The 12,211-nt window shown below is 54.9% G+C and overlaps 1 protein-coding gene across 1 annotated transcript in view; it reads left to right on the plus strand.

The window, feature by feature from the left end:
* Positions 1-12,211, plus strand: part of itga9 (integrin, alpha 9) — a 936,771-nt gene that overhangs the window by 823,079 nt on the left and 101,481 nt on the right. Inside the window, exon 25 of the mRNA XM_072467362.1 lies at positions 11,736-11,855. Coding sequence (XP_072323463.1) covers positions 11,736-11,855 — 120 coding nt within the window. The remainder of the gene's footprint in view (positions 1-11,735; positions 11,856-12,211) is intronic.

The raw sequence follows: 12,211 nt of genomic DNA on the forward strand, positions 1-12,211 counted from the left end.
CCCAGCCGTCCCTGACCCACTGTACTCCTGTCCAGTGAGACTCCAATCCGATAGCCCAGCCTTCCCTGACCCACTGTACTCCTGTCCTGTGAGACTCCATGCTGATAGCCCAGCCTTCCATGACCCACTGTACTCCTGTCCAGTGAGACTCCATGCTGATAGCCCAGACTTCCCTGACCCACTGTACTCCTGTCCAGTGAGACTCCATGCCGGTAGCCCAGACTTCCCTGACCCACTGTACTCCTGTCCAGTCAGATTCCAAGCCGATAGCCCAGCCTTCCCTGACCCACTGTACTCCTGTCCAGTGAGACTCCAATCCGATAGCCCAGCCTTCCCTGACCCACTGTACTCCTGTCCAGTGAGACTCCATGCTGATAGCCCAGCCTTCCCTGACCCACTGTACTCCTGTCCAGTGAGACTCCATGCTGATAGCCCAGCCTTCCCTGACCCACTGTACTCCTGTCCAGTCAGATTCCAAGCCGATAGCCCAGCCTTCCCTGACCCACTGTACTCCTGTCCAGTCAGATTCCAATCCGATAGCCCAGCCTTCCCTGACCCACTGTACTCCTGTCCAGCGAGACCCCATGCCGGTAGCCCAGCCTTCCCTGACCCACTGTACTCCTGTCCAGTGAGACTTCAATCCGATAGCCCAGCCTTCCCTGACCCACTGTACTCCTGTCCAGTCAGATTCCAAGCCGATAGCCCAGCCTTCCCTGACCCACTGTACTCCTGTCCAGTGAGACTCCAATCCGATAGCCCAGCCTTCCCTGACCCACTGTACTCCTGTCCAGTGAGACTCCATGCTGATAGCCCAGCCTTCCCTGACCCACTGTACTCCTGTCCAGTGAGACCCCATGCCGGTAGCCCAGACTTCCCTGACCCACTGTACTCCTGTCCAGTGAGACTCCATACTGATAGCCCAGCCTTCCCTGACCCACTGTGCTCCTGTCCAGTGAGACTCCATGCTGATAGCCCAGCCTTCTCTGACCCACTGTACTCCTGTCCAGTGAGACCCCATGCCGATAGCCCAGCCTTCCCTGACCCACTGTACTCCTGTCCAGTGAGACCCCATGCCGGTAGCCCAGCCTTCCCTGACCCACTGTACTCCTATCCTGTGAGACTCCATGCCGGTAGCCCAGACTTCCCTGACCCACTGTACTCCTGTCCAGTCAGACTCCATGCCGATAGCCCAGCCTTCCCTGACCCACTGTACTCCTGTCCAGTCAGACTCCAAGCCGATAGCCCAGCCGTCCCTGACCCACTGTACTCCTGTCCAGTGAGACTCCAATCCGATAGCCCAGCCTTCCCTGACCCACTGTACTCCTGTCCAGTGAGACCCCATGCCGGTAGCCCAGACTTCCCTGACCCACTGTACTCCTGTCCAGTGAGACTCCATGCTGATAGCCCAGCCTTCCCTGACCCACTGTGCTCCTGTCCAGTGAGACTCCATGCTGATAGCCCAGCCTTCCCTGACCCACTGTGCTCCTGTCCAGTGAGACTCCATGCCGATAGCCCAGCCTTCCCTGACCCACTGTACTCCTGTCTAGTGAGACTCCAATCCGATAGCCCAGCCTTCCCTGACCCACTGTACTCCTGTCCTGTGAGACTCCATGCTGATAGCCCAGCCTTCCCTGACCCACTGTACTCCTGTCCAGTGAGACTCCATGCCGATAGCCCAGCCTTCCCTGACCCACTGTACTCCTGTCCAGTGAGACTCCATGCTGATAGCCCAGCCTTCCCTGACCCACTGTACTCCTGTCCAGTGAGACTCCAATCCGATAGCCCAGCCTTCCCTGACCCACTGTACTCCTGTCCTGTGAGACTCCATGCTGATAGCCCAGCCTTCCATGACCCACTGTACTCCTGTCCAGTGAGACTCCATGCTGATAGCCCAGACTTCCCTGACCCACTGTACTCCTGTCCAGTGAGACTCCATGCCGGTAGCCCAGACTTCTCTGACCCACTGTACTCCTGTCCAGTCAGATTCCAAGCCGATAGCCCAGCCTTCCCTGACCCACTGTACTCCTGTCCAGTGAGACTCCAATCCGATAGCCCAGCCTTCCCTGACCCACTGTACTCCTGTCCAGTGAGACTCCATGCTGATAGCCCAGCCTTTCCTGACCCACTGTACTCCTGTCCAGTGAGACTCCATGCTGATAGCCCAGCCTTCCCTGACCCACTGTACTCCTGTCCAGTCAGATTCCAAGCCGATAGCCCAGCCTTCCCTGACCCACTGTACTCCTGTCCAGTCAGATTCCAATCCGATAGCCCAGCCTTCCCTGACCCACTGTACTCCTGTCCAGTGAGACTCCATGCTGATAGCCCAGACTTCCCTGACTCACTGTACTCCTGTCCTGTGAGACTCCATGCTGATAGCCCAGCCTTCCCTGACCCACTGTACTCCTGTCCTGTGAGACTCCATGCTGATAGCCCAGCCTTCCCTGACCCACTGTACTCCTGTCCAGTGAGACTCCATGCTGATAGCCCAGACTTCCCTGACTCACTGTACTCCTGTCCAGTGAGACTCCATGCTGATAGCCCAGACTTCCCTGACCCACTGTACTCCTGTCCTGTGAGACTCCATGCCGGTAGCCCAGACTTCCCTGACCCACTGTACTCCTGTCCAGTCAGACTCCAATCCGACAGCCCAGCCTTCCCTGACCCACTGTACTCCTATCCTGTGAGACTCCATGCCGGTAGCCCAGACTTCCCTGACCCACTGTACTCCTGTCCAGTCAGACTCCATGCCGATAGCCCAGCCTTCCCTGACCCACTGTACTCCTGTCCAGTCAGACTCCAAGCCGATAGCCCAGCCGTCCCTGACCCACTGTACTCCTGTCCAGTGAGACTCCAATCCGATAGCCCAGCCTTCCCTGACCCACTGTACTCCTGTCCAGTGAGACCCCATGCCGGTAGCCCAGACTTCCCTGACCCACTGTACTCCTGTCCAGTGAGACTCCATGCTGATAGCCCAGCCTTCCCTGACCCACTGTGCTCCTGTCCAGTGAGACTCCATGCTGATAGCCCAGCCTTCCCTGACCCACTGTGCTCCTGTCCAGTGAGACTCCATGCCGATAGCCCAGCCTTCCCTGACCCACTGTACTCCTGTCTAGTGAGACTCCAATCCGATAGCCCAGCATTCCCTGACCCACTGTACTCCTGTCCTGTGAGACTCCATGCTGATAGCCCAGCCTTCCCTGACCCACTGTACTCCTGTCCAGTGAGACTCCATGCCGATAGCCCAGCCTTCCCTGACCCACTGTACTCCTGTCCAGTGAGACTCCATGCTGATAGCCCAGCCTTCCCTGACCCACTGTACTCCTGTCCAGTCAGATTCCAAGCCGATAGCCCAGCCTTCCCTGACCCACTGTACTCCTGTCCAGTCAGATTCCAATCCGATAGCCCAGCCTTCCCTGACCCACTGTACTCCTGTCCAGTGAGACTCCATGCTGATAGCCCAGACTTCCCTGACTCACTGTACTCCTGTCCTGTGAGACTCCATGCTGATAGCCCAGCCTTCCCTGACCCACTGTACTCCTGTCCTGTGAGACTCCATGCTGATAGCCCAGCCTTCCCTGACCCACTGTACTCCTGTCCAGTGAGACTCCATGCTGATAGCCCAGACTTCCCTGACTCACTGTACTCCTGTCCAGTGAGACTCCATGCTGATAGCCCAGACTTCCCTGACCCACTGTACTCCTGTCCTGTGAGACTCCATGCCGGTAGCCCAGACTTCCCTGACCCACTGTACTCCTGTCCAGTCAGACTCCAATCCGACAGCCCAGCCTTCCCTGACCCACTGTACTCCTATCCTGTGAGACTCCATGCCGGTAGCCCAGACTTCCCTGACCCACTGTACTCCTGTCCAGTCAGACTCCATGCCGATAGCCCAGCCTTCCCTGACCCACTGTACTCCTGTCCAGTCAGACTCCAAGCCGATAGCCCAGCCGTCCCTGACCCACTGTACTCCTGTCCAGTGAGACTCCAATCCGATAGCCCAGCCTTCCCTGACCCACTGTACTCCTGTCCAGTGAGACCCCATGCCGGTAGCCCAGACTTCCCTGACCCACTGTACTCCTGTCCAGTGAGACTCCATGCTGATAGCCCAGCCTTCCCTGACCCACTGTGCTCCTGTCCAGTGAGACTCCATGCTGATAGCCCAGCCTTCCCTGACCCACTGTGCTCCTGTCCAGTGAGACTCCATGCCGATAGCCCAGCCTTCCCTGACCCACTGTACTCCTGTCTAGTGAGACTCCAATCCGATAGCCCAGCATTCCCTGACCCACTGTACTCCTGTCCTGTGAGACTCCATGCTGATAGCCCAGCCTTCCCTGACCCACTGTACTCCTGTCCAGTGAGACTCCATGCCGATAGCCCAGCCTTCCCTGACCCACTGTACTCCTGTCCAGTGAGACTCCATGCTGATAGCCCAGCCTTCCCTGACCCACTGTACTCCTGTCCAGTGAGACTCCAATCCGATAGCCCAGCCTTCCCTGACCCACTGTACTCCTGTCCTGTGAGACTCCATGCTGATAGCCCAGCCTTCCATGACCCACTGTACTCCTGTCCAGTGAGACTCCATGCTGATAGCCCAGACTTCCCTGACCCACTGTACTCCTGTCCAGTGAGACTCCATGCCGGTAGCCCAGACTTCCCTGACCCACTGTACTCCTGTCCAGTCAGATTCCAAGCCGATAGCCCAGCCTTCCCTGACCCACTGTACTCCTGTCCAGTGAGACTCCAATCCGATAGCCCAGCCTTCCCTGACCCACTGTACTCCTGTCCAGTGAGACTCCATGCTGATAGCCCAGCCTTCCCTGACCCACTGTACTCCTGTCCAGTGAGACTCCATGCTGATAGCCCAGCCTTCCCTGACCCACTGTACTCCTGTCCAGTCAGATTCCAAGCCGATAGCCCAGCCTTCCCTGACCCACTGTACTCCTGTCCAGTCAGATTCCAATCCGATAGCCCAGCCTTCCCTGACCCACTGTACTCCTGTCCAGTGAGACTCCATGCTGATAGCCCAGACTTCCCTGACTCACTGTACTCCTGTCCTGTGAGACTCCATGCTGATAGCCCAGCCTTCCCTGACCCACTGTACTCCTGTCCTGTGAGACTCCATGCTGATAGCCCAGCCTTCCCTGACCCACTGTACTCCTGTCCAGTGAGACTCCATGCTGATAGCCCAGACTTCCCTGACTCACTGTACTCCTGTCCAGTGAGACTCCATGCTGATAGCCCAGACTTCCCTGACCCACTGTACTCCTGTCCTGTGAGACTCCATGCCGGTAGCCCAGACTTCCCTGACCCACTGTACTCCTGTCCAGTCAGACTCCAATCCGACAGCCCAGCCTTCCCTGACCCACTGTACTCCTGTCCTGTGAGACTCCATGCCGATAGCCCAGCCTTCCCTGACCCACTGTACTCCTGTCCAGTCAGACTCCAAGCCGATAGCCCAGCCGTCCCTGACCCACTGTACTCCTGTCCAGTGAGACTCCAATCCGATAGCCCAGCCTTCCCTGACCCACTGTACTCCTGTCCTGTGAGACTCCATGCTGATAGCCCAGCCTTCCATGACCCACTGTACTCCTGTCCAGTGAGACTCCATGCTGATATCCCAGACTTCCCTGACCCACTGTACTCCTGTCCAGTCAGATTCCAAGCCGATAGCCCAGCCTTCCCTGACCCACTGTACTCCTGTCCAGTGAGACTCCAATCCGATAGCCCAGCCTTCCCTGACCCACTGTACTCCTGTCCAGTGAGACTCCATGCTGATAGCCCAGCCTTCCCTGACCCACTGTACTCCTGTCCAGTGAGACTCCATGCTGATAGCCCAGCCTTCCCTGACCCACTGTACTCCTGTCCAGTCAGATTCCAAGCCGATAGCCCAGCCTTCCCTGACCCACTGTACTCCTGTCCAGTCAGATTCCAATCCGATAGCCCAGCCTTCCCTGACCCACTGTACTCCTGTCCAGCGAGACCCCATGCCGGTAGCCCAGACTTCCCTGACCCACTGTACTCCTGTCCAGTGAGACCCCATGCCGATAGCCCAGCCTTCCCTGACCCACTGTACTCCTGTCCAGTGAGACTCCATGCTGATAGCCCAGACTTCCCTGACTCACTGTACTCCTGTCCAGTGAGACTCCATGCTGATAGCCCAGACTTCCCTGACTCACTGTACTCCTGTCCTGTGAGACTCCATGCTGATAGCCCAGCCTTCCCTGACCCACTGTACTCCTGTCCAGTGAGACTCCATGCTGATAGCCCAGACTTCCCTGACTCACTGTACTCCTGTCCAGTGAGACTCCATGCTGATAGCCCAGACTTCCCTGACCCACTGTACTCCTGTCCTGTGAGACTCCATGCCGGTAGCCCAGACTTCCCTGACCCACTGTACTCCTGTCCAGTCAGACTCCAATCCGACAGCCCAGCCTTCCCTGACCCACTGTACTCCTGTCCTGTGAGACTCCATGCCGGTAGCCCAGACTTCCCTGACCCACTGTACTCCTGTCCAGTCAGACTCCATGCCGATAGCCCAGCCTTCCCTGACCCACTGTACTCCTGTCCAGTCAGACTCCAAGCCGATAGCCCAGCCGTCCCTGACTCACTGTACTCCTGTCCAGTCAGATTCCAAGCCGATAGCCCAGTCTTCCCTGACCCACTGTACTCCTGTCCAGTCAGATTCCAAGCCGATAGCCCAGTCTTCCCTGACCCACTGTACTCCTGTCCAGCGAGACTCCAATCCGATAGCCCAGTCTTCCCTGACCCACTGTACTCCTGTCCAGCGAGACTCCAATCCGATAGCCCAGTCTTCCCTGACCCACTGTACACCTGTCCAGTGAGACTCCAAACGTGGAATTGGGTGCGATTTTCCCCTATTCCTAGCCACAGGATATATGCTGCAGAACGTGCTAGCCACCATTCTTAGTCTCAAAAGGGGAAAATTCCACTCTTCATGTGAAAACTAGCCACCTGAAATGCCTCAGGGTCATTCCAGGGCTTGAGGGATTCTCATGAGCTTTAGCTCACAAATGCATTTGTGAGATCACTGATGCCATTTGCCCGGGCAGCGAACTATATAGACTTTGACATGGACCAAGCCCAACAGGATGCCCAGGTGGCTGGATTCTTCGCAATTGTCAGGATGCCCCAGATCCAGGGGCTAATAGATGACACACATGTCGCCTTGTGCTCATCAGGTCATCTGGAAGTGTCCTACATCAACAGGATGGGGTTCCACTCCCTGAACATCCAGCTCGTGTGTGACCACCGCATGAAAATCATACACGTGGGTGCATGATTCCGGTGGGTGTGCACATCAGCTTCAACCTGGGGCAGTCGGATATCCCCGGCTTCTTTGAGGACCACCCACGGGTGAACAGCTGGCTCTAGGGGGATAAGGGATGCCTGCTGAGGACCTGACTAATGATGCCGTTCATGGAGGCCGGTAACCGATGCAGAGACCCGATACAACTAGACCCATGTCACCACCCAGGCTGTCATTGAGAGGTGCATTGGACTCCTCAAAATGTAGTTCTGATGCCTCGACTGCTCCAGTGGTGCCCTGCTGTATACTACCCAGAGGGTCGCCCTCTTGGTGGTGGTCTGCTGTGTCCTCCACAACCTGGCACAGCAGCGGGGCGACGTACTGAAGGTGGAGAGGGAGGAACATGTGGCCACCTTCGAGGAGGCGTATGAGGTAGCGTCAGACCTGGAGAGGCTGGAGGAGGACCCCAGGATCAACCAAAGGATGGAAGAGCAGCAACAGCGGCAAGGGTCCGGCAAGCCCAGACGGCCCATGAGGCCCTCATACCCGCCTGCTTCAAATAGGACTGTCCTCCTCCCTCATTTCCCCATTCACCACCCTACCTTCTTACCCCCCCCCCCCCGTGTCCTCAACTGCCCCAATACCTGATGGTGACACCCTCCCCCCACCACACAACACACCCAAACCCCCTTATACCCTGCCCAGCCCCTCCCCCCAGTGCCCACTCAATAATCCTCGACATGCCTAACCCTCCGTGCTCTATCACAGCATCGAGGTGTGTTGCCAGGATACACATCAGAGATGGAGGCAGCCTGCTGTCTACCACGTTCCGTGGCCTTGGATGCTCCTGGCAGGCATCCTCTGGGGCCGGAGGTCGCCGGCCTACTTGCCGACAGCACGTGCCCCGTGTGTCATTCTGTTCCGGGTGCTGGCTCCGAGACGCACCATTGTCAGTAGTGTGGCTCTCGGGGGAGCATATGGCCGCCGTCCTGATCCTGCAGGGTTGTTCCGGGTTGGTACCCAGCATCCTCTCCTCCCAGTCGGCGCTTATAGGGTCCTAGGATTCACCTCGGGACGGAGGGGCAGCTGGATCGAGCCACAGGCTGTCCCTGTGTCATCTAGCTCTGCCAGCCCTGGCGGCTCCCCAGCACAGTGTTGACGCCCTCAGCAATGCCCCTCAGTGACTGGGACATGCTCTGGAGCGCCCCGGTAATGCCCATCTGTGACTGGGACACTCCCCACAGTGACTAGGACATGCTCTGCCGCATCTCGGCTATGCCAACCTTAGTCTGGGGCATGTTCCGCAGCGCCTCGGCTATGCCCACATGGGACTGGGAGACATCTCCTATAGAACAGGACTTGCTCTGGAAGGCCTAGGCGATGCCCACCGAGACTGGTTCATGCTCCGCATAGCTTCATTAAGGTCCACCTGGTACTCCTTCATGACCTCAGCAACTGGGACATGCTTTCGAGGTACTCGGCCATGGCCGTCACTGATTGAGCCATGCCTTGAACACCTCCACTCATGCTGCCGATGTTGTTCACCAGGCTTTCCACTGCGGCCATCACCCTCAGTGTTTGCTTCGGTGCCACGCATTGCCAGCGCCATCTCCTGCGCCCCTGACCTCTCGGACACCTTCAGTTGGCTACGGACCTGCTGGAGAGTCGCTGACATCTCCCTCTCAATACCACGGCTGCACGTCTCCATCAGCTCCGGGTAAACCTGTTCCAGAGGCTCAGCATCTGACTGGGACCCAGCTGGGATCTGGGATCCAGCAGACCTCCAACCGCTGTCGCGCCTGGGCGTTCCTGTCTCCACCTAATGTGCATAGTAACTGTGGGGTGCTTACCAGATTGTAGCTCAGAAGCCTGTCCACTGCCATTGTCCACCGAGGAGTGTGTCTGGGCTGGTGGAGGGTGGGGATGACAGCTGTGACGTCTCAAAGGTAGCATCCTCTGAACTCTCCTCCGAGGTGTTCTCATGGGTGGCGGGTTGCGGGGGGAACCACCGTTCAGGCAGCGGGGGTGATTTGGGTAGATGGCCCATATGGGGGGGATGGAATGGGGAGTATTGGAGGTGTGGTGTGAGTGGCAATACTGGACATGGGTGGGCTGGGGCACGGAATGGTGCTGGTGGGCGGTGCCAAGTGCGTACCCATGGAGGGGGGTGGCTGGGGTCCCATGGCAACTCACCCGTGCGGCCTGGCAGAGGGTGATGATCTTCTTTGACACTGGGTGCCGGTCCTTCTGGTCACACTCCCAGAGTTGCTGGCCGCTGGCACTTGCCCCCAGGCGGCACTGGCTGCCCTCTGGCTGAACCTCCATGACCGTCTGGGGAACAGGGCATCCTGTGTGGCCTTGACCGCATCCAGTAATCTGCCCAGATCGGCATACCTGAATCGTGGGACTGGTCATCTCCCAGCAGCATGGCTGCGAGCTGAGTGGGCTTGACTGTGCAGGAGCGGTTTATATGCTGCTCTCCCCTTGTTAGCAGGGGGCTGGTGAATCAACCGGCATAAGGCCCGTGGAGCCTTGTTAAGTGGACCAATTGACGTTTTATAGCGGCCTTGTCAGGCCAAGGAACGGAAAGCTCGCGCCAGTTCCCGCTCGTTCCCACACTTAGAAACTTTTCCATTAAATCGCGCCAACTGCTTCTGAAGCAGAAATGGGTTTCAGCAAATGAATTCCTGGCAGAAAGAGTTTGTGCATTCATATCCTCGGTGTAGAGCACAGAAGCAAACCATTCAACCCATTATACCTGTGACAGTTCTTAGAAAGAGCCAGCAAATAGATCTCATCACCCCAGTCTTCCCATAGCCCTTTTTAAGTAGTGATTCAATTTCCTCCTGTTGCATCTGCTTCCACCATGACAGGTTATGACAACTTCTGAATAAAAAATGTATCTTATCATCTCTCCCATGGCTATTTTGGCAGTTATTTTAAATCTGCATTCTCTGCTGTATAAGAAAAAGGAGCAGGTATAAACAATATGGCCGTCTGATCCTGTCCCGCCATTCAATATGATCATGGCTGGTCTTCAGCTTTAATACCACCTTCCCACCACTCCTCATACCCTTTGACTCCCTGAGAGACCAAAACGCTGCCTATCCCAATCTTCAATATATTCAATAATGTAACATCCACAACCCTCAGAGAGAATTCAAAAGATTCATAACGCTTTGAGTGAAGGCATTTCTCCTGACCTCAGTCCAAAATGATCATCCCTTTACCCTAAGACTGTGCCTTTGTGTTCTCGATTCTCCAGGCAGGGAAAACAACCTCTTAGTGGTTAGCCTTTCAAGCCCTTTCAGAATTGTGTGTGCTTCATGGAGACACCTCTCATTCTTTTAAACTCCAGAGAATGAAAGCCCAGTTTACTCAACATCTCACCATAGGACAATCCCCTCATCTGAGGGACGAATTTAGTGAACATTTGCTGTCTGCCTCCAAATGCAAATAGAAGTTATTGACCATTCCTCTGAAGAAATGTTTGTCCCCATGTACACTATCAAAGTTCCTCATAATTTTAGGTGGCGCATTGGTTCACATTGCTACTCACGGCGCCTAGGACCTGGGTTCAATCCTGGCCCCAGGTCACTGTCCGTGTGGAGTTTGGATATTCTTCCCGTGTCTGCGTTGGTCACGCCCTCCCAACTAAAAGATGTGTAGTGTAGGTGATTTGGCCTCGCTAAATTGGAAAAAAAATTGAATTGGGTACTGTAAATTTATAAGAAAAAAGTTCCTCATAATTTTCAGTGCCTCTATCAAATCTTCCCTGAATGAAGAGGACAATCCCAGGCTTTTGAGGTAACTAAAATCCCTCATCCCTGGTACCACTGTAATACATTTTCTATGCAGTTTCCCCAAAACCTTGACTTCCATTCTAAAGTGTGGTGCTCAAAATTGTGCACATTAGCCAGGGTGATTCATAATAATTTGGCTCTATGATCGGAATTTTTATAACATTGCAGAGGTGATTCCAAGAGCTGGTGCTCCTAGTAGAGCACATCCCAAGAAATGTACGTTTGCAGCTTATTATCTGACTTGTTGCATCTTGTACACATTATATTACAATATAATTTTATAGCTGAACTGTTACTTAAATTAGGGTATGATTTCTTAAGTTGTTTACTTTTCAGAAGCTTCAAGCCAAGTGCATCTGTGTAAAATATAAGGCAGGCGTCTGGAATCCTGTCGCCCACTTGCAGTGGTGCATTTTGTTTCATCTCAGTCCTGAGGTTGCTTGATTCTACTCCCAGCATGTCTTATAGCACGGGTGGGAGAATCAGAGGTGAAAGTTGGCATCCATGATTTGCCGTTCTTTCAGCTTTCTCGCCCTAATTCTTGGAGCATGTGAGCAAGGCGTTTACGCAGTTTCAGGGCAGTGATGTGTCAGGTAATTAGTTAAAACAATAATCTAATTGAATAATGTTACGTTTGTTTTTGCTTGGCTTGTTGATTCATTTAGGATTGTGATAGACCTGGGCGGCCCTGTTCGATCATCAACTGTAAGCTAAACTCCTTAGTGAAGGAAGAAACCAGGAACATCGATGTACACTTGCTGCTCAATACTGAAATATTGAAAAAGGTAAGAGCAAGCCAAAAACCTGCTGATCGTTCCACGCCTGTGGAATAGGAAACCGCTAACTCCTTTTGGAACTGAGACTTCTAATGTACCCTGCATTTTATTTTACATCTGGTGTTAAAATGTGGATAGCCCTGCACTGAGCACAATACATTTCCACTTCGACACTCAGCACTATTATTGAGTGCCCCCCAATTTAATTACACGTGAGCTTTGCGCTGAGGAAAATGCCCCCCCTGTTGTGCCCCAAAAATATGCCGTAACCATCACCCCTCCACCCCCACCCCCTGCTTTGGCACCACCCCCCCCCCCCCCCTCAGACATGCACCACAAATGTGTCTCTTTAACATTTGCATTTC

Source organism: Scyliorhinus torazame, chromosome 11, assembly GCF_047496885.1.
Source record: "Scyliorhinus torazame isolate Kashiwa2021f chromosome 11, sScyTor2.1, whole genome shotgun sequence".
NCBI lineage: Eukaryota > Metazoa > Chordata > Chondrichthyes > Carcharhiniformes > Scyliorhinidae > Scyliorhinus > Scyliorhinus torazame.